Genomic DNA, 21,568 nt, shown 5'->3' with positions numbered 1-21,568 from the left:
GCAGGTGACAGAGCAAGCGTGGGGAAACTGAGGCACAAAGGCAGGAGGTGCTTTGCCTAAGGGTTTGAAGGAAAAGCCCCAGTTGGGGAAGAGAAGGCTCCAGGAAGACCTGATTGCAGCCTTTATAACATGGAGAGATGCCTTTTACCACATCCTGTAGTGACAGGACAAGGGGCAACGCTTTTAAACTGCAAGAGACTAGATTTAGGTTGGATATAAAGAAGAACTTTATTATTATGAGGGTGGTGAGACATTAGAACAGCAGAAGTTGTGGATGCCCCATTCCTAGAAGTGTTCAAGGCCAGGCTGGACGGGGCTCTGAGCAACCTGACCTGGGTGAAGATGTCCCCGCTCATGGCAGGGGTTGGACTGGATGAGCTTTGAAGGTCTCTTCAACCCAAACGATTCTGTGATTCATTCTCTGAAGCAGACTGGCAGAACCAAGCACAAAAAGTAGATGTTTGATCTCCTGGGTTGTAAATACCGAGCAACTTTTCCCTTTCCACGTGCGTTTCCGCACAATGTGGGGCACAGAGGAGCCCACATCTCGGCTGGCGCCTGTAGGCCCTGCTGCGACACAAACAAAATAAGCGACAACCCTGACAGGAAATACCACAGTAATTCCCTTCGTTTCTGGAATAATTTCTTCTCAGAGATACTTGTAGTGGCATTTCCTCCAGCCCCGCTAACAAATGGTATTTTACTGTTTCTTGCCATCCGCCTCGGAAAGGAAAAAGCAAAGCCACCGCAGTGGCCGCAAACCCATCGCCATCTTTCCAGGCTTTCCTTAAGTATTTTTAGCTCCTTCCTCAAAACTTCTAATTGCACAAAGAGAAAAGACCAGATCACAACTGCCAAGCTTCAGAGGAAGCGTTGACAGGAATTGGGGTCGGGTAGAAAGGGGCGACCGCTTCTTCTAGGCTGGGGAACATGAACCCCGGTGGGCTCGGCCAAGCTCAGCCCCCGGAGCTGGATCTAACAGCCCTGCACGCTGGTTTAGATTAAGGAAAACGCTAGAAAAAAAAAATATGGAAAAAGTGTTTCCAAATGAGGTGAATCATGATCTTATACAGATATCCCTGAAGAGCTGACTGCTGTTTGCAATAAAAGCACACACGGAGAGCAGGAAAACATGTTCTTGGGCCTAAAATGGAAGTGGTTTTGGAGGAACAAGGAGATGCTGAACACCCCGAGGGCTGATCAGATTGGGGTAAGGGGCCAAGCAGAGCAATGCCACGCTCATGGAGAAGGGTGAACAATGGCACAGGGGCTCTCTTGTTGCCTCATCTTGATGCCGCCAACTGCAAACCAAGGGCCTCCACATGTGTGGCACCAAGAGCTGAAGCACCTAAAACTGCCACACTGCAAAACCCTGAACCAGCACCAAGTCCAAAGCCTCCCCCCATCATGTCCTCTCCTCCTCCCAAATTCAGCCACCATCAGAAACGTGGTTTTGTTGGACCTCAAATCTGGGGTTTGCTTTTAAAGCTGCTCTGGTCAAACCTAACCAGACAACAGCTTTGTCCATGCTGAGACACCACAGCAACCAGGGTTTTTGGATCACTCCTTCCACACAAATCCATGGTTGCCTCACAAACCACCTGGGACAACGTAGACAAAACCTCCAACTCCAGCATTAACCCTTCTTAGGTCAAGAAAGTTGGGAAAAATCACTGCAAGGTTCTTCCCTTCATTGCTGCACCAAGAGGGGCTCATTGCAGCTTTGCTCTTACCCACCAATGAGACATTGGGCACTTACATTGCCTCAGTTTCCCCCTCCTGGGTAAAACAGGGGCAATGAGGGAGACCCACTTCTGCATCCTGGAGGGTAAAACCGGGGATTATTTTCACTTCTCTCATTTTCTACTTGTTGGCTTAGGAAACAATGAGAAAACCCCGCTGAGCGGTGCGGCGTTCAAACATCAGCGCTCTAGTTACTCCTTTGTACAAAGCCACAACACGGTAGGATTTCTCCTCAACTTCTGGCTTCAGCCAAGAGAAACCAGCCCTGCAGGGCCAGGCTGAGGGGACTCCTGCACCTCCCCGACGTGCATGTTGTTTGCATTAGCCCTGCACTCGCCCCTGCTTTTAGCAACGGGACGTTCGTTACAAGCCAGACGGCTGGACCGCGGCCCTAAACCGCAATAGGAGATGACTAATCCGCGTCATTAGGAATTATCTGCACAGAACCCCCACACGCTGTGGGTTATTCAGCAATCAGACAGAAAGGGGTTTTGTCTGGGATTGCCCCCTTCTTCTCTCAGTGGGGGTGGAAGCTACAAAACACCCTGGTCCCCTTGGATCCTTACACTTTTCCTCCTAAAAAGCAAACCCTCCACATGAGCAGCTCAGAGGCCAGTGGAAAGATGATGTCTAGAGGGTTCATTGCCCCCTGTTATAGATATCTTTGGTTCATACAGCAGCAGAAATCACAGGCTTCAAAACGTTTATCCAAAACCACCTACCTGGCAGGGAACAGCTTTTTCCAGCTCGATTCCTTGTTATTACCCTCTAAGCACCCAAATCAGCTCCACACACAGACAAGGGAAAACCTCTTCCCCAAACCTTTGGGACTCCATTGCCTTGGCCACCTCCAGCCAAGCCCTTCCCAGCTGGTCTTGCTTCTTGGTCCCCTGCTTTTGCCCTACAGATGTGGCAAACCCCACAGATCTCATAACTCCTGTGATATTTATGGATCCCCATCATATTCCCCAACAGTAAAACAAAGGTGATACAGCCACACTCCTTTTAGGCTGCTTGAAGACCTACAGAGAGCCCTAGAACACGAGCTGTATTTTATTCTAGTCACAAGCAAGCCTAGTCCTGCACACAACCTGCCAAAGAGAAGAGAGTCCAGAGGTAATTTACTAAAAGAACAACTTTTAGGTCATTCTGACATTTGTTGTGCATGGGAAAAACATTCCTCACAAATATTGGACTTCATTGCCATGGGAGAACCTGCAATCAAAACGAATATGGCAGAGAAGCTGTTCGGTGTCATCTGCCGTGATGGAGTCCCACACCAATGGGGACAACCAGCATCATACTGAGAGTTGCCAAGCACTATTTATATAAATAAATTACATACACACAGATAGATGCAAAATAAATGTTAATATAATTGCTCCTTTCTCCTCCACACTTATGTTTGGGATTTCTAGTTCTTTGTGGTTTCCCTCCTTACTCCACTCATCTTTTTCCTTAGGGATCGCAATGCAGATCTTTATTCTGTTGTTTCCTCCTTCCCCTCTTCAGAGGAACTTCTATAAACAAACTCAGCTGTCTGCTCAGAAATCTGCCTGAAAGGGCTCCTTGCAGCCATGCCAGAGGATGCAAGAGCGTTAACGGAGTGATAAATGGAATAATAGTGCGGATGATGCACCACGGATAATGTCAGGATGATCCCTCTGCTCCCAAATCACAGCTCCCTTTTAGAGATTGTGACTCATATATGGAAGGAAAACAGTGTCCATCCCTATCCCTCTACCCTATTTTCTCCCAAGGTAGAAAAGCAGCGTAACACGGTGGCCAACACTTGACCAGGACCTGGCAAACTCAAGCTCATCCATCACATCTGCTGCCTGGACCACCTAAAAGGAGAAAACTCACCCACACCACACATCAAGTGCCATCATTCTCATTTCCAGCTTGTTCTACCATGAAGTATTAGACATCCAAAACCTCAGCCTTACTCATTTGTTAAGGAAAGCAGACTAAAAAAAGATTGATTTTATGCAATTTGCCCAAGTTCATTTCGTAAAATGATCTGAAGCAAAACTGTCAATATTTTGGGGAAGAAATACTGTGCAGCACACAGCACCACAGACTTTGTGTGGCCCAGACCCACCAGGAATATTATCTGCCAGGCTCCAAATTTCAATTTCTATCAAGAGAGCATTCAGGAACCCCTCCAGGAGACAGGGATGAGATAACATTTTGGTTGTGCTGCTTTGTGGACCAAAAGAACTGCTGCAAGCCACAAAGGGACAGGCTAACTAGTCAACACATTCTTGTTTAAAAGTGTTTTTCAATGGAAATTTGGAACACTGACTGAAGGATTCTCATGCCTTGGGAAAGCATTTTTCCACAGAAATTTTTGCTTTTTTTCTAATCTAAAATCTGAACATCCAGACCCAAGTGTTTCAATGGGAACATGTTGCTGCAGGGCCGCAGGAGACACCTACAATGAGATTCCCAAGAGGATGATTTAGCATCTAAACACCTCAACCTCCCTCCTCCAAGAAGGGAGACTGTGCAGAGCATCCTTCAGCCCTACCAGCCAACCTGATCACCGGAAAGAAATGAAAACAAATAAACGGGAACACCATGTACCAAAGGAACAACAAATCACAAGCATGACGACAGCATTTCCAAAGCCATCTTTCCCTCCCCCCAGCAATTTCTCTGCTAAAAAACAAGGAAAAGAACTAAAAGTGACCCAAACAAGTTGATTAAAAGTCTCAGAGCTGCAAACACAAACCAAGTCCTCACTGAATCCACCTACTCTGGCCACTCCCCACCTCGCAGACCAGACTCCTGCCGTCCCACGAGCCAGACTTGGTCTAGTTAGGCCAATTTAGTGAAGCAACAATTCAGACTCCAACGCCCATCATCTCATGGGGCCTGTGGGTCTGAATCCTCAGCCACGGATGCGTGAGGAGAGCGGGATGCTGAGTATTTGTGCCTCCTCCATCAGAGAGCTCTGAGTAACTGAGCACACAGCTACGGCGGGTCTGGTTATGGATAAAAAGAAAACAACATAAAGGAGGCAATTTTTTCCAAGCATTAGTGTTGTAATCGGGAAGAACAGTTTGATTCCTAATATAATATAATTAAATGCAAGCGGCAGGCGACAATTCTAAAGCTCATGTTAGAGAACGACGTTGCTCTAATGGTGATTTATACATGAAAATACAGAGTGGATGGGCTGCGGATACAAATTTGAGCGCGAGACTTCAGTTTTATGAAACTTTTGTAGATATGAATCCAGCCAATGAAAACTATTACATTTCTTATTTTCAACTAAATATCCAGTTAACTCTGTATCTGCAGCATTTACAGTTTTCAAATACGACAGCGGGGATCTTCTGATTGTGAGAAAACAGTGTTATTTCAGAGAAGCGCACAAAGCTTTGCTATCGCCAAAGCATCCCGAGGTGGCTCGGTACGGTCCCCACCCATGGGCTCACAGAAATCGCCGCTCTCGCAGCATCCGAAGCTGCAGGGAGCCAGCTCTGAATTTCTCCACTCAGATTTGTAAACATCTTGGACTTATTTCAGCATGAGCTGAACGCAAACCCAATGATTCAACTTGGACAGCTGCTACCGCCAGGACACAGTTTAAAACAGACGTGCTACGTGCGCACGTGTTTTCGTCTGCATGTGGCTCGGAAGTCTAGAGGGATTCAGGAAAGGATTTTTTTCCCCATATCTGCATCCAGAGTTCTTTGTTAGTTAAAATATGCATGACAGCAGTAAATGACAATTTGTTTTCTTCTTTGCTAGTTGCAAAGTTGACTGCAAGCTTATTCTATTCGCTAGAAGCGAAATTCCAAGTGGATCTGCTTCTCCAGCAGCTTCCCAGTCCCCTCTATTTTTCCCCTTTTTTCCTTGCTATTTTGACAACTGAATTCTTTCTTCCCCGCTTTTATGTTTGTATAATATTTGTTCCATACGCAAAGAGGCTACTAAATCCGCTTGAGCTATTATCTCCATGTCAGCGAATAATTTCTGACATTGCTCAAGGGACAACCTTTTTGCTCACCAAATCAACTCCGAACACACAACAGGGCCAAAACGTTTGGGTTTAGGAGTATAAACACAAGTAATTAATATTTAAACACTTTATATAAGAATGACATGATCCATCCCCAGAGTGCTGGGGTGTCTACAGCTCCAAGTTGGCAGTCTGTCTTTCAAATAGCTGAAGTAAAATGTGCACATGATAAGTATTGTATTTCATCAACACTGTCAATAGAAAACATTTGACTAAGCCAAAGCTTAAAGCTGCATAGCCTGTAACAAGTACTTCCAGTCCTAATCAAGATATAGAAGTGCCTTGGCAGAAGGGGGTGGGATTTAAGATTTAAAACCAATTTGGGGCTCTATCACTATATTTAGGAATGATTTGGGGTATCACTCTTCCCCTCTGCTCCTCTGTGAGACAGGGATGCCTGTATCTGCTTTTCAGCTCTTCAAAAGGTCCTAAAGCCTATGCCTATGTTAACTTAGTTTATTTCTCAAGTCCTGAGCTCCTGCAGCACTTCTTAACTTCAGTCCTAACATTTAAACTGTTCTCCCAGCATGGTGAGCACCATGTCCATCACCTCCCTGGTCTCCTGGAGTTCGGGGTGGATTCAAGCAATGTCTTGTCTTACCTGTTTGCTGGAGTGGACACTGTTTTTATTCCTGTTGTTGTCCAGCAGCCCCCCACATTTGCCCAACGCTGCCAAATCCTTCATAATAGAGTTCAGAGCTTCTTCTTCATCTGCAAAAGGAGAGACAACTGATCACCCCTGGAAGCGCAGAGTAAAAACACAGCATCACCAATACAATCTTTCAACTCAATCACAAGACACTATGTCCAGCCTTCTTCCTAAGAAAGACATTCAAAGACCACACTATGGTCCCTTCCAGCCCCCTGGCTCTTGGAAATACAGGTTTCTTCATCACAGGTGAGACAGATCACAGAAAAGCCAATGGCTGAGTATTGGTGGCCACTGCTCCTCCAGCTTGTAGCCCATGTCTGCTGCCCATGGGACCCTTCAGAGAGGGACCCGTAGGTCAGATGTGCTTGCCAGGGTGCTAGATCCAGTCTGTGAGGTGTAAGATGATGCTCTACAGGATGGAAACCTTTCCAGACCCAGAAAGCTCACACAGCAGGTGATAGAATACACCGCAGTTCTTCATCTCCTCTTTTCCTCCCTCTCCATTAAAGAGGCTCAAGAGCCACAAGTGATTTCCAAAATTAAAGCCAATGAGAAACCACAGGAGAGGGCAAGAAAACCAGTAGAAGAGGCACCAAACTCAACTGTCCCGGGCAGAAGAGAGACACACACTGAGAGCCCATATGGTATTTCCAATTCCTGCAGTAATTAAACAACTTGGAGTGACACATTTGATCTGAAACCCATCTCCTTCAACACTTTCACATCTAGATTCATGGTCTCTTAAAGCAGCTACAAACTATTTCATTGTGAAATACCAACCACAAGCCCCGTCAAGATCAAGGGCTCCGCATATTCTTTTGGAAGGTGTGAAAACCTGTTGCATGCCACCATGTTCACAATACAGTCCAGACAGGCAGGTATGAGGCACATGTAGCTATTAATGTAAAAATACAAACACAGCTACTACATTTTGTGTACAACTGAGTGTCTCCAGGGATAGAGACATCCCCACCCCAAGCCAGTCTGCAGATTTAACTCAAATCCTGCAAAGATGTCAAAAACTATACAAATCACCATCCCTGGAGATGATTAAAAGAGACATAGATGAGGTTCTTCAGGACATGGCTTAGTGACAGCGTTGGGTTAACAGTTGCGCTCAATCTTGAGTCTTTTCCAACCAAAATGACTCTGTGATTCTATGAGATCACACAGGACTGGACCCAAATATTGAGGTTCTTTCCCCAGTGAAAGATGCCCTGGATCCTCATGCTCAGATCCAGCATCACCTCCTCTTTTCCTGCTGGGTTGTCTCTGGATTGAAACTATGAAAAAGATAGAAAAAGTGTGAGAAAAAGCCTTCTCATACATGCTGGGCCAACCAGAGCCATCTCATTATAGAAATAAGGGAAAAGAAATGGGGGAAAATGTTGAAAATCCAGTGTCACTTTTAGTGTAGAGCTCAGAAATGAGCCCTAATGCCTATCTCAGGCATTAGGAAAATACATATGATTTCATGAAGGCAATGTGTGTTTATAAAGAATATACTGTGAGTATATATAAATATTAGATATATAATAAATAAAAATAAAATATCAAAGTAGATTAAGGTTCCATTGTCCCCTCTTCCACATTTCCCTACCCACTAAAAACAAAGGTATGTTTTATCCAGAGGGGTTCAGGAGCACAACCTGAAATGCTCCAAGAAAACAGTCAAGATAACTTTCAGTTCTAGTTCAGAAAACAATAATAATAAAAAGTAATAATAATAATAAAAAAGAACTAGAATGTTCTCATAGTTTGGGGTTTGGTGTTTTGGTTTGTTTTTGTTACAAGGGACCTCTGCAGACAAGCACAGGGGAAGGGAAAGAGGGAAGGGATAAGTTTAAAAACACACATAGAACACACAACAAAAAACCCCACACGCCACCTTCCAGGAATTTTCCACTAAAGCCATAATCTCTGCAGTGCCCCTCACCCCTTTCTTTTTTCCAACCCGAGTCACAACAAGAGTTTCCTGAACTCGCCACCACCAAACGCCGGCCGTGATGTCATGGGGAAATGGGGCCTGAATGGGCAGTGGTGAAACTGGGCTTTTGCTGGCAAAACCACTGTATTTACCATCCATTCCCCACCAATTCATCAGCCCCAAACCTCCCTGGATATGCCCGGCAGCATCTGCATCTCTGGTTAACCCACCGGTGCCCTCATGGATCTTCCAGTGTCTGCTGGAAAGCAACAGTAATAATAATAAAGAATAAACTGACAGATGTGGAGTAGCTTCAAGGTTTTCTGGAGTGAGTGCCAGCTGCTCCCACTATTCCTTCCCAAAAGAAAGAGCCAGCAGCTGCCCCAAACCCCCATGGGCCACATTCCAGAGATCTCACCATATCTTACAGGTACCTGCAAGGATTAACCATGGAGCCGACAGCAAAAGAATCACAGAATGTCAGGGATTGGAATTGACCTCAAAAGCTCATCCAGTGCAATCCCCCCACCAGAGCAGGAACACCCAGATGAGGTTACACAGGAAGGTGTCCAGGCAGGTCTTGAATACTTCTATAGTAGGAGACTCCACAACCTCCCTGGGCAGCCTGTTCCATGACCCGTACATTTTTTTAGGATGTCTAATGGGCACGTGGCACCACTGAAGACCTCAAAAAAAGAGAGATCTTTGACCTTATCACTGACACCACTCGAGATGAGTATACAGGGTCACCACTACAGTGTTATTCCTACAGGGTACGTTGTGTTGTCCCTTGGAAAGACAATAGTGACAAGGGATTAGAATGTAATTTCACTAGAAGGACATTGGAAGTGAGCAACCCTGCAAAACACAGGGAGGCTGTGATTGGAAATCACCTTTGCAGCATGTACAGAAAACCTGGATGTCCTCACTGCTTCTCCTACCACATGGGCTTACACGGGCCACCAAGTCAGGGTATTCAAATAACTCGTGACAAGTTTTTACTGATAGAGAAAGCAAGGAAGGTCAATCTCTCAAGGAATTCTGTCTTCTCCTTGAACACCAAGGGGCTTCCAGTGTCCAGGAAGGGTTTGGTTCACATTTCATTGACCTCAAAGCCATAACTGCTTAGAGGGTGGTGAAACCCTGTCCCAGGTTGCCCAGAGAGGTGGTGGATGAACCATCCCTGGAGACATCCCAGGCCAGGCTGGACGGGGCTCTGAGCAACCTGAGCTGGTGAAGATGTCCCTGCTCATGGGTTGGACTAGATGAGCTTTGAAGGTCTCTTCCAACCCAAACTATTCCATGATTCTATGAACTGAATCTTCCTCCTCTACCTACCCATCAATTTTGTCAAAACTTTTTGCAGCACAATCTTCAAGTCCACCCAACACAGATTCAAAAATCCCTGGTGCTGCAACCCCACCTGCATGGCTGCCAAAAATCACATTTCCTTAGAAAGTCGGCACATCTCTGCAAGGGGCGTCCTTCTGCATCTCTCCCAACACCTCAAGCCAAGAAGCATCCACTCACTTTCAGTAACCACACAAATTCAGCCCATTTTCAGAGATACCCAACCATCAACTTAATCAGCCTAGAATCAGTGGTGTAACAGTGGGTCCCAGCTGCCCTGAATCAGGTACTAGAAGAAAGAAAAAGGTATTCCTAATATTTAGGCTGACATCTTTGTTCTTCCATCTATTAAAAAAAATCTGATGCCAAAGAGTATTCTGAAGAGCACTTGAGAATTTTTTATTAGAAAACATGTTACTTGTCAAAAAAAACCACAAAAATACACACCCATGCCATCACTACTAGAAAAATAAGATAAGAAAACTCCTTCCCCTGTGAAAGAACACGACTTAAACACAAGCAGAAATACATTATTTCCTTGAAGTAACGTATTTCTATATGCTTAAATAGCTTTTAAACTACTTTTCACAGTGTGTTTTCAGAATGAGACAACTGCAGTTTCAAAGGAACTGTGGTCAAAGCCTCAACTGTCCAAAACAAAGCGAGAAAAGCCCCACACCGCGGTCTGAAGCAACTTCAGAGCAGGAGCACGACTTGCATCACCGGTTGCAAAACCGACGCTTCCCACTCCTCTCCATGACAGCTTCGCACAGGAACTGATGCTTTCCAGAATAAGCCTCTTACCCATCCTAATTACTGCTATTGGGGTCTCCAAGCTGACTCCCAAGAAGGGTGGAGGACTTTGTTCCATGGAAACACGCAGCCAGCTCAGCCAGATCAGGCAAAATTCAAACAAGCGCTGAGACTTACTGGATAATTAAATCCAAATGCCGCTCCTAAGCTCTCCAGAAAAAGGGCTGTCCCAGGCTGCTCGCTCCCCATTTGGGTTGGTTCAAGCGAGAAAAGGGTACGGGATGGAAAATGCCAGGGAATGCAGAGGAATCCCAAGATGGGACAAGCAAGATGAGGTTCTCCTGATCCAGCACTGGCAGGACCCAAAGTAGCTCCAGGCCTTGCGAGAAGGCAGCATTAAGCCTACACAAACACCTTCCCAAGGTCTGCAGCAGCTCCAGAACAAAACAGCTGGAAGTTGCACAACACTGCAAAACAGCTGGAAGGTGCTAAGAGGTGAGCTCATCACTCTCTATAACCACCTGAAAGGCAGTTCTAGCCAGGTGGGGATTGGTCTCTTCTCCCAGGCAGTCAGCAACAGGACAAGGGGGCATCGGCTTCAACTCTGCCAGGGGAAATTTAGGCTGGATATTAGAAAGAAATTATTTACAGAGAGAGTGGTCAGGCATTGGAATGGCTGCCCAGGGAGGTGCTGGACTCACCGGCCCTGGAGGTTTTTAAACTGAGATTGGACATGGCACTTAGTGCCGTGATCTAGTGAATGGACTGGAGTTGGACCAAGGGCTGGACTTGATGATCTCTGAGGTCTTTTCCAACCCAGTCAATTCTGTGATTCTGTGACCAAGGAAATATCCACAGAGCTCAGATGGACACAGAGACTCATGGAAACCACCGACTTTGCGCAACACGAGAAGGTTCTTTCTCTTGAACAACCTTCTGGCCCAGCTTCACTCTCACGCTGTTTTGTATGAATTCATTCAAGTTATTTTAGGTTGACGGGGTGAATTACTTGTACAGTGAAGCCTGCGCTCTCCTCAGCACAACATGTAAATAGGAGTATTTCTACCATGGAAGAACGGGACAAAAAGCTGATTATACTGACAGCTAAAAATCAATTGTGTTTAGCACTGCCCCGTTGTCCCCAGCATCTCTTCCATCCTCAGCATCTCTTCTTCCATCCTCAGCTTTCTCTATTATCAGCTGTTTCCCTTAGTAGGAGACTCATTTCTTTCTTCCTTACTTCACACCAACACCCTAAATTTCTGCTTTTTACATCAGCTTCATGTGACAAAGCTCATTCAATCACACCGCCAGCCCATCCAACCAAGGACCACTTCCAAACAAATAGAAGAGAGCCCTCAAAGTTCCAAATTTCCCAAAGGTTTGGGGATTAGAGGAAATATCCATAGTCATCCAGAAGAGAGGAACGCACAGAAGAAACCAAGAGCCCCCTCGGGAAGCAATGACCAGTGCACCTACAGTGGACATGGGAATGTTAGGTTTATACCTTCATAAAAAGTCCACTGATCCATTTGGTCAAGATCTTATAAAAATCATAATACCTTAACACATAATACTCACCAAGTTGTCAGTTCAGTAAGATGTGAAGACTTAGAGGTCCCAGGCACTACCAGTGTGAATCTAGGGCATTCAACACTTGGTAAAATCAACTACAAAGTGAAATCAAAAAACCACCAAGATGACACATCTCTCCACCCTCCAGATACTCGTTTCTGGTGCTGTTACATTGCTTTGGTTCCAGCGTTCGTGCAAGAGGGAGGAACCTGGAGTTTCAGTCTTAGTACAGCAGGTTTGCTGCTGCACAAGAAAACTTGAAAAAAAAAGGGAGAAATAGAGAACCTGAAGGTCAACGTGAACTACCCAAAGCAACTCAGTCAGGAGAGGAAGCAAATGAAGACGGGACAAAAGAATAATTTAGTGTTCAGATGGTCTAGACAGTGCTGTTATTGTTGGCTTCACTAATAGGTCATTACTAAGAGGCAGCTTACGGTAGTTCCATGAAGCTGCTGCCATCAACAGTGCAAATATTAAAAAAATCACCAGTTGGATGAAGCACACAGAAAAGCCTGCAGAAGTCAAGGAGTCTTTTAAAACATGGCAAGTTGTGATTTTGGCCTCTCTCACACACCAGGCAGAGCTGGGAAAAATCAGGGAAAAATCCTGGGCGTTGCAGAAGGGAAGAACAACATCCTGAGTCATTACTGAGCGAGGCCGGAGCCCGCGGCCCAGGGACTGCATGTTGTCACACACGCTTCTGCTCGGATCCAGCGTAAAACCACAGACGTGACCACTGAACATCTCACTGTGCTTTTCGCAGCCGTGATGTTGGTATCCCAGCTCAGCCCTTGTGCCTGTGTAAATTCCATTAGCAGCCTCCATCGCCAGCATCCTCAGTAAGGGTATCAGAACACTGGACCAGGCTGCCCAGGGGGGTTGTGGAGTCTCCTTCTCTGCAGACATTCCAACCCGCCTGGACACCTTCCTGTGTAACCTCATCTGGGTGTTCCTGCTCCATGGGGGGATTGCACTGGATGAGCTTTTGAGGTCCCTTCCAATCCCTGACGTGTGATTCCATGTGATTCACCTTTCTGGAAGGTGACACCCCTGGGAAGACTGAGAGGGGACGAGGAGAAGATGGGAAGGATGTTCACAGGAACATTGTCACCATCAGTAAAAGCCCTTTCAAAAGGCAAGGCTTTGAACACATAGTGACAAAAGTACTGAAATATAACAAGACATAGTGAAAAGAAATATGGAACCATGTGACTATGACACCAGACAATCTTAACTTTGGCCTGCAATGGACATAACCTTTCATTTTCTCTGCTTTTGGAAAACATTTATTTTATTAACTGGTATATGACAAGAAAGATCAGAGCAATGGAACATCTTTCATAATAAGACAGAGTTGGGGGTGTTCAGCCTGGAGAAGAGAAGGCTCTGGGGTGACCTTATTGTGGCCTCTCAGTGCTTCAAAGAGGTAGATAAGAAAGATGGGGACAGACTTTTCAGCAAGGCCTGTTGTGATAGGACAAGGAGTGATGGTTTTAAATTAAAGGAGGGGAGATTCAGGCTGGATATGAAGAAATTTTTGACACTGATGGTGGTAAAACCCTGTCCCAAGTTGCCCAGAGAGGTGGCGGATGAACCATCCCTGGAGACGTCCCAGGCCAGGCTGGACGGGGCTCTGAGCAACCTGAGCTGGTGAAGATGTCCCTGCTCATGGCAGGGGTGGCACTGGGTGAGCTTTGGAGGTCCCTTCCAACCCAAACTATTCTGTGATTTATCATTTACCAAAGAACCTCAACCAAAAGCCATGACTCACCACCTCAGCATCACTCACTATCTGTAAGGGGCAGTTAAGGCCAGATAGACTTTCAGCTGAACTGTCAGACAGACAGAGATGAGCTGTCATTTATGTCTCATTTGATGGACAGGAATCTGAGACAGACAAAAGTCTTGCTCAGTGTGACACAAGTCTGGAGCCAGAGCTAAATACATTAACAGAGCTTAAACTCAAAGGATTTAACTGGATCTAGCCTTCCCAACTGTATACAAAGGTCAAAAAAACATATTCAGCAGCCTCTACATCATGATCTTGAGCTGGAATCACTCAAAACAACCTTTTTTCAGAAAGCTGTCCAGAAAGTCTTGGTTTGAAGAACTCACACACTTATTCTAATAACCCCTCCGTAACAACTCTCTCTCCAAATACCAGTTTGAGTATAGCTCACTTTGAATTCTACTCATTAGATCTTGACACCCCTATATCTAGGAGACACCCTCTGTTAACAGAAATCTCATGCCCTCATCTCCGCAGGTATTCACCAAGTGCAATCTCACCCCCTTTTAACCCTTCTTCAGTGAACTTAATGGAAACACATAGCTTCTTACAGTAGAGCAATCCTTAATTCATTCCCACAGCTCTTTCCAGTTGCCTTTTTAATTTATTTTGTTTCTTTATGAGGAGCAGAGCAAACAGAGTAGCCTATAATGTTCAACAGCCACACCACCTTTTCATTTCTATTTGCAATGTGAGCATGGGGTAACAAACTTGGCCCGTGTGTTACAGTGAAAGTTCATGTCTACTAGACCAGCAGCAACTTGGATTACTCAATGCCTTTGTCAGAAGGTCAAAGTCATACCAGTCCTGGCTTTGCTGGCCCAGGGAACTTGACAACATTAACCTATGTGAAAGCAGATGTCAAAGAACTTGCTTGTGAAGACAAATGCTGCTTTTTCTCTAAAAGCCAGAGAGGAAAACAAACATACAACACATTTGGAAATGAAGCTAAACCTAGGACTTCTGGGTTTCTGCAATACCTGCAAACATCATCCATAGACATGTGCTGCCACCAGGATTCAGACCATGCACAAAATACCAGACGTAAAGGTACCACAGAAACACAGAATAATTGGAAGACACCCTCAAGATCATCAAGTCCAACCACAACCTGACTCTGGCACTAAACCATGTCCCTAAGAGCCTCATCTACAGGTCCTTTAAGCACCTCCATGGATGGTGACTCTACCACTTTCCTGGGCAGCCTGTTCCACTGCTTCACAACCAAGACACATTGGATTTGATGATCTTAAGGCTCTTTTTTCCAACCTACATGATTCTATGATTCTACATAGCAGAAGGGATCAATTACTAAGTAAACATGGTCACAGTAACTGTCCCAGTCAATACCAGGAAGGAGATCAGTGAGCTACGAGCTCAAGTGCCTGACTTGGACGATAACAACAGCTGTTAAGCAAGTAAAGAAGGGACCCAGACACACTCACAGGCAGCTACAAATACTGTTTTGCAACTCATCCCCCTTAGAAGGGCTGTCTGTGAACGACCCGATTGCTGAATACATCCATCCAGTGACAGAGACACAGATAAACCTCCACAGAAATTAACCCCGCTCACGCACACAAAGCGTTTTGCCACTGTCTGTAGCAGCATTCAGTATCTGATATAGTGAAAAAACTATCAATTCCCTGGTCCAGATGACCGTGGGCTGCAGCAGACGCGCCAGCGGAGCACGTTCCCTTTTGCAAGTCAGCAAAGGGCCGGTCGGCAGCTGGATCCTGCTGTGGTTCACCCTCCTGCAACCCCACCCAGGGGATGGCAAGGTCACCCCGTGAAGGACGGCAGGGCAGGGCACAGCTCGGCAGGTCGAACCCAGCAATTAGACATCAGGAAGTGAGGAAAGACCCTTGTGATAAGGCAGGATTTCTTGGCAGGAGTTCGCTCGCTGACGTCTTGGGCTCAGGATACACAAACTCACGGAGATAACTAATGCTGTGAGGTGCTGGGGTCTCCTGAATGCACATTTCTCCTTATCGAGGAATTACATCAAGGGGTGCACCATCCAATAGGTAGAGAAAATTATTACTAATTTACCCAACAAATCAATAGTAAACGTTTGTTCTCCATAAGCAACATCGGTTCGGATGTTGAATTTTGGTTTTATGGCACAACCAGTGACTGCTTTGTGAATGGAAACAAAACCAAATCAGAGGCTTTTGACAGCTACAGATGCCCATCACACCAAATGCCCAATAAAACAGCTGTGGTTTTAAGGTACAGTTATCTCACAAACTCTTTACTCATGGTAAAGCTCATTTTGAGAGTTGCTGTCTCATATTCCCCCTCTATGTCACACTATCCCTCAGGTGACCCATAAAACTACCAGTACCATTGCACAGTCAACACATCAGAAAACAAATTTAGACCAAAAACAAGCCTTCCTTTCATATCCCCTTGCAAAAGGGGCAGAAATTAGTGCTCAGGAATGAGCATGAGAAGAAGGGGAAAATCTATTTTAAAAAGCCAAACCAGCTATCTTTTAAATTATAATTAGCAAAACTGTATCACATGCACAACTAATTCTTATCACTACACCGACAGGACCCAACCAGTGCCCAAAATAATCATGTACACAAATAAGCAAATACCAACATAAAGTGATTGGGCTCTTCACGTGTTTATAAGAGTACTGAGAAAACAGCAAGAGAAAATAAACTGGCAAATAAAGAAATACATTATGTCACAATGTATTTGAGATCTGGGGTGTGAGACAATTAAGAACTTGAACTGGCCTCTGAATTTCCCCAGGGAAAACAAAAAGCTATGGTAACACAACTGGGAAATCACCCCAGTTTAGGTCGGGCAAGAACGATGCTCTTTCAACACTGAGTGATTCGTACGTTGCAAACAACAAACCCAAAACCTTTCAAGAGCATTGAACGACAAGTGGTATCACTTATGTAAAAGTTTCACTGGCTAAGACACAAATCAGACAAGAAATTTCGCTTGGCAAACGTGAAGGGCTGTGGCACAACACCAATGTACCTTCATACTGGAGATTTACCAGGGACTTCTGCAATGGAAAAGGGCTCAGGATCCAAAAGGTGTTTGGTTTAGCTCAGCAGGGAGGGAAAGCAGAGTTACGTCTGTGGTTCATTACAACCTTCTGCTCCCAAAATAGCCATACAGTAAAATTCCATGGGATCAGAGCCGGCAGCAGAGCTTTCCCATGCTCTGCAACATGCTGCCCTCCTCCCCATCCCATTTGTCACCACACATCCCACATACAGCCCTGCACACATGGAGGGTGGCCAGGCCCAGCTAAAAAGCCATTTTGTCCCCAGATACAGCCCATGCAACACCCCAACAGCCAGATTCAGCCAAGGCAAGGCAGCTCAGGGATGAGGGCACAAATTCTACAGTGTTACAGAATGAGGAGAGCTGCTCAGAGGCTGCACTATGGCAGGTATCCGAGCTGGGCAGCTTGGAGATGGGCAAAACATCTTTGCCCTTGGGCGGTGAGCAGTCAGGGGCAAAGATTTGCTGAAGAGATCAAAGTTGGGGAAATAGGTGCTGTCCCTCATATCCAGAGGTGGTGGATGCCCCATCCCTGGAGACATCCCAGGCTGGATGGGGCTCTGAGCAACCTGAGCTGGTGAAGATGTCCCTGCTCATGGCAGGGGTGGCACTGGATGAGCTTTGAAGGTCCCTCCAACCCAAACTACTCTATGATTCTATATCCAGCCAGCAACTTGGATCCTTGAGCAGGAAGACATGATGGTTCAATACTCAAAATGACACCAGTTTTCAGTGATATAAAGGGTTTTGGTGCTTCTCCAGCACTTGCTAACTGTCCTCACACCCTATCACCACAGGCCCGGCCACCATGGCAGCGCATGCTACCGTGAGGTGCACAGGCCCAGCCGTGTCCCCAGGCCACGGGGAACAGGACAGGAACCTGGTATCACGATCATGGCCACCTTCTCTTTAGGAAGCCACCTCTCAAACTTCTCCAGCCCACAGCAGGCATCATTTTGCTACCAAAAGGGCTGCAGCAGCATGGCACCCAGCCCTGAATCGGTGCCAAGCACACCACACAGGGCCAGGACCCACAGGAGGAGCTCTTATGAGCTCTGTGCTCCTTAGACTATTTTTATTTTTACTCAACTAAGCAAAACCAGCACCCAAGCCCTGTGATCTTCCATAGCTAATTGCCAGCTTGCTGCCTGTTTGCCCCATGCCACCTCATGGGCTCCCCCAGCCAACTCCCCAACCCCTTGGGCCAGCTCCTGTAAGGGCAGCAGATTAAACCACCCCGTTTCGGGGAAGGAATTTGGCCATACCCACAAAAGCAGTACCAAAGCATGGGTTGTGACATGCTTTGTTGGCTCCCACATGTGTCACTGGGTGAGATGCTTTGCCTCTAAACTTGGCTCTGAGGCAGGGACCATAACACAGACCATGGCTGCAAACCCATTTGAGGTGCACAGGGATCAAGAGTGCACCCCAGTCCCCTGCTACTGAAGCTCATAAAGAGATCTAAAGCACAGCAAAAGATAAAATAAGCAAATCTATGATAGCCAAAGAACAAGCCTTTATGGAGTTCCAAAGAAAAACTTAACCCAGCCTTGACCGTTCCAGCTGCCAAAGGTTTCCCAGCCCTGAAGTGGCTCCTGAACTGGGTGGCTCCCAGTTGCAGCCCTGAGGAAGACCAGAGGCAGAGTTTGCTATAAGAGCACAGAGCAGCGCAAGATAAGCCGTGCTAAATCTCTGCCTCTCAGACAAACCCCTTGTTTCTCATTTGCTTTTGCAGATTAGTTAGTCCAGGGGAGCTGCAAGTAGGGGCTAGACCCTTAAAAAGGCAAAAATAACCACATTTAAGAAATTTTTGTGTGCCCATGGCTCCACTGAGCATTAAAACAAGTTAAATACAGGGGCTGTTTGGCTTTATGGCGTGATGCATTTTGTCCCATAGCATCTGCCTACAAAACCCCTGACCACTTTAAAGGTACCAGGTACTGGCTGCCCTCATCCCACAACCAACTTTCACAGCTTTTTTGCTAAGCCTCCCCCTCTGCTCCATAGACACTAGTTACCTTTTCCTTTCACAGATTAACATAATTAAATTAAACCCAGGCCAATTTTTCCAGCCTGTTTCCCCACTACGTTTGAAATTTGCTCCTCTGAAGAAGGGCTTATGCACCTTAAAGACAGCCTGTTTTTTTCCACCTCCATCAGTTTGGTCTAATAAAATGTATTACCTCTCCCCACAAGCCATACCTCTCTCTTGAGCACACTTGAAAGGGGAAAAAAGTTTACCCAGCAAGAAACATAGCTGGCAAGTTATTTCCCTTGACTGCCTCTGATACTTTTGAAGGTTATTTGCAGGCTCATAAAGGTTTCTTTCTCCTTCCCAGCCCAGCTACTTGCAATGCTCAAAGCCGCAGCCCAGAGCCCGTGAACTCCTCATCTATTGCTGCAGCCATGGCTGCAACATCCCAAAACATCCCAAATACAGCAACACAGGTCTGGGCACGACACCAGTAAAGGGAGAAGTAGAAACAGACACTTATTAAAAATAAGAAAAGCCAAGCCAGAAAGCTTGATGTGCCTTCAAATAAGATGAAATCCAGCAATTCAACCTTTTTTTTTAATAACTCGCAGCATACAAAGAGCAAGTAAAGAGCAAAAGCATTGCCTTTGATTGAGGAATGAAGAAAACAAGGCATGGGAGAGCTGAGACATCAACTGTCACAGCAATTCCTTAAACAAGCATCATTTGCCCTTTTCCCACACCTCAGTTTCTCTTTCTGCTGAAGCAAAAGTCACACTCACTGCAGAAAAGTTCTAAAGACTTAAACCTTTGAGTTATACATACACTGAGCAGAAGAGATCGGCATTCCTGGAGTTTTTAGCATGAGGAACACACACAGCATTTCATAACCAGAATAAAGAATACTTAAACCATCTTTAAACATAAAGAAAAAAAAAGTAGGCAATAAACATACTGGTGCTTTTTATACCAACTTCTGCAGTTTTTTAGTATTACTTTTACTGCGATGTCATGTTTAGACACAGCAATTTTTAACCACTATGGACCATGGTTCTTTTGCTGTGTTGCATTGGAGACATGGACATCTTTAGAAGCATCACATGCACTTGTTGGTCCACAGCTACATTTTGATAAGATTATAAAGAGGTCTGGAGAAGTGGGACATTCTGCTTTAGGACACTTGTTCTCCACTCCAATTTTTCTCCCATTATTGAGGCTGAGAAAACCAATGTAAGAGGCACATGTCACTTGGACTCTGAGGTCTCAGAAGAATGGCAACCCAACAACTATGTTAAAAATGAGTTCATATTTCTTCCAACAAGCAGGAATTACAGCACGCAGCTGACAGCAAGTCACTATTTCAGGCTCTGGCACCATTTTAGATGATCAGTCAGCACTCAGCGAGGTGCACTGAGAACCAGCCTTCTTGAAGATGTCTCTGAGTCATGCTCAGTCATCTTAACCCACTTTATACGCAAGACCTGACCCACTCAGGAAACGCATGGTCAGCTACTGAAGCAGCAAGTGAACATCCACAGTGTGTGGTCACACCTCTCTCTCTAGAAATCACCAAGTACTTCCAATGCCATTGCCATCCCATCCCACTGTTCTCATCACCTTCCTTTTCCATAGAAAGAAAGAGTCAAATCCTTCAGTAGAAATACTGCCATTACATATTTGGAGTAAACTGTCCCAGCACAACACTAAACAGGAGCCCAAGCGATTTATCAAAGAGCGAAGTGTGAAGCAAAACCAGAAAAATTCTGTCCTGAGATCCTATGCTGCATCCAATTGCTCTTCTGTCCAAAATTATGCCCTCTTATCTACCCTACAGAGAGACTGCCCAGGTGCTTTACAGACAGCACTAAGAGAAACCTGGGGTCAGTTTTGGGCCCCTCACTACAAGACAGACCTTGAGGTGCTGGAGTGAGTTGAGAGAAGGGAACGGAGCTGGTGAGGGGCTGGAGCACAAGTGTGATGGGAGCGGCTGAGGGACCTGGGGGGTTCAGCTGGAGAACAGGAGCTGAGGGGAGACATTCTGATCTCTGAACTGCCTGAAAGGAGCTTGGAGCATGGAGGGGGTTGGTCTCTTCTCCCAAGGAAGAAGTGATAAGACAAGAGGAAATGGCCTCAAGTTGCACCAGGGGAGGTTTAGATTGGATATTAAGAAAAAATTCTTCCCCAAAAGGGTTGTCAGGCATTGGAACAGGCTGCCCAGGGCAGTGGTGGAGTCAGCATCTCTGGAGGGGTTTAAAAGATGCAGAGATGAGGTTCTCAAGGTTTAAAGGTGGCCTTGGGAGTGTTAGTGGTTAATGGTTGGACTTGATGATCTTGAAGGTCTTTTCCAACCAAAATGTTTCTGTGATTCTCAAGTGTCAAGTGATGTGGTCATGGACACATCTACACACTGTAAGACCACCAAGGACCTCCGCTTAGACTGGCCCCACACTGCCACATGTAGAGAAACTGTCTTGGACCTGCAAAAGCAGAGCAACCTCTGCAGCACAGGGATGCCGCAGCTGCAGAGGGCTCATCCAAGCAGCACTGCATCCCATGACACAGCCAGACTGCTCGGGCACATGTGCAGCCCACACAGAAGCCAGAAGTCCCCACTTCCCATCTTGTGGTCTCCACACGAGGTCACGCAGCTTCCCTAGAACATGTCCAGGAGTGACAGTCCTGAACTCTGAGACGCTGAGCAGGCTATAAATAGGTTATTAGGAAGAAAGGGAGAG

The 21,568-nt window shown here is 45.9% G+C and overlaps 1 protein-coding gene across 2 annotated transcripts in view; it reads right to left on the bottom strand.

Moving 5' to 3' along the window:
* Window positions 1–21,568, bottom strand: part of LOC309435908 (mitogen-activated protein kinase kinase kinase 3-like) — an 89,496-nt gene that overhangs the window by 39,946 nt on the left and 27,982 nt on the right. For both annotated transcript variants that reach the window (XM_082044655.1, XM_082044656.1), the window contains exon 3: window positions 6,378–6,487. In XM_082044655.1, coding sequence (XP_081900781.1) covers window positions 6,378–6,487 — 110 coding nt within the window. The remainder of the gene's footprint in view (window positions 1–6,377; window positions 6,488–21,568) is intronic.

This window comes from Streptopelia decaocto (assembly GCF_964273445.1).
Source record: "Streptopelia decaocto genome assembly, chromosome: 2".
Classification (NCBI taxonomy): domain Eukaryota; kingdom Metazoa; phylum Chordata; class Aves; order Columbiformes; family Columbidae; genus Streptopelia; species Streptopelia decaocto.
This window is presented reverse-complemented; position numbering and strand designations above follow the sequence as displayed.